Source organism: Haliaeetus leucocephalus, unplaced genomic scaffold (genome assembly GCF_000737465.1).
Source record: "Haliaeetus leucocephalus isolate CR32 unplaced genomic scaffold, Haliaeetus_leucocephalus-4.0 Scaffold696, whole genome shotgun sequence".
In the NCBI taxonomy this organism is placed as follows: Eukaryota; Metazoa; Chordata; class Aves; order Accipitriformes; family Accipitridae; genus Haliaeetus; species Haliaeetus leucocephalus.
The window spans coordinates 1,633,782-1,634,120 of record NW_010973132.1 but is presented as its reverse complement, the minus strand read 5'-3'; the positions used below and the strand labels follow the sequence as shown (position 1 = coordinate 1,634,120).

General features: G+C 77.9%; 1 protein-coding gene across 1 annotated transcript in view; it reads left to right on the top strand.

The window, feature by feature from the left end:
* Nucleotides 1–156: 156 nt before the first annotated feature.
* The window catches only part of TYRO3 (TYRO3 protein tyrosine kinase), a 43,753-nt gene continuing 43,570 nt past the window's right edge, over nucleotides 157–339 (top strand). The window contains exon 1 of the mRNA XM_010580063.1: nucleotides 157–283. Coding sequence (XP_010578365.1) covers nucleotides 196–283 — 88 coding nt within the window. The 5' untranslated portion in view covers nucleotides 157–195. The remainder of the gene's footprint in view (nucleotides 284–339) is intronic.

Sequence of the window (339 nt, the reverse complement as noted above, 5' to 3'; positions counted from 1 at the left end):
GAGCCGACCGACCCGCTCCGCCCCGGCGGGGCCGCAGCCAGAAGTTTGAGCGTCCCCGCAGCCTCCCGGGGGGAGTCCGGTGGCGATCGGCGACGCCGGGCCGCTTTTACACCGCTGTCGCCGCCTGCGCTGGGCGGTGGGAGCCCCCCCCCCCGCGGCGCCGGCAGCTGGGGGGAGGATGGTGGTGCGGGAGCGATGGAGCTGAAGCGGAGCATGGCGATCCCGCGGCTCCTCTTGCTGGGACTGTGGGCTGCGGCGCTCCGGGACGTCGCCGCCGTGGCAGGTGAGAGGGGCTGACGGCCCGGGCGGCGGCGGCGGGGCTGGGAGGGGTGGCCGCTG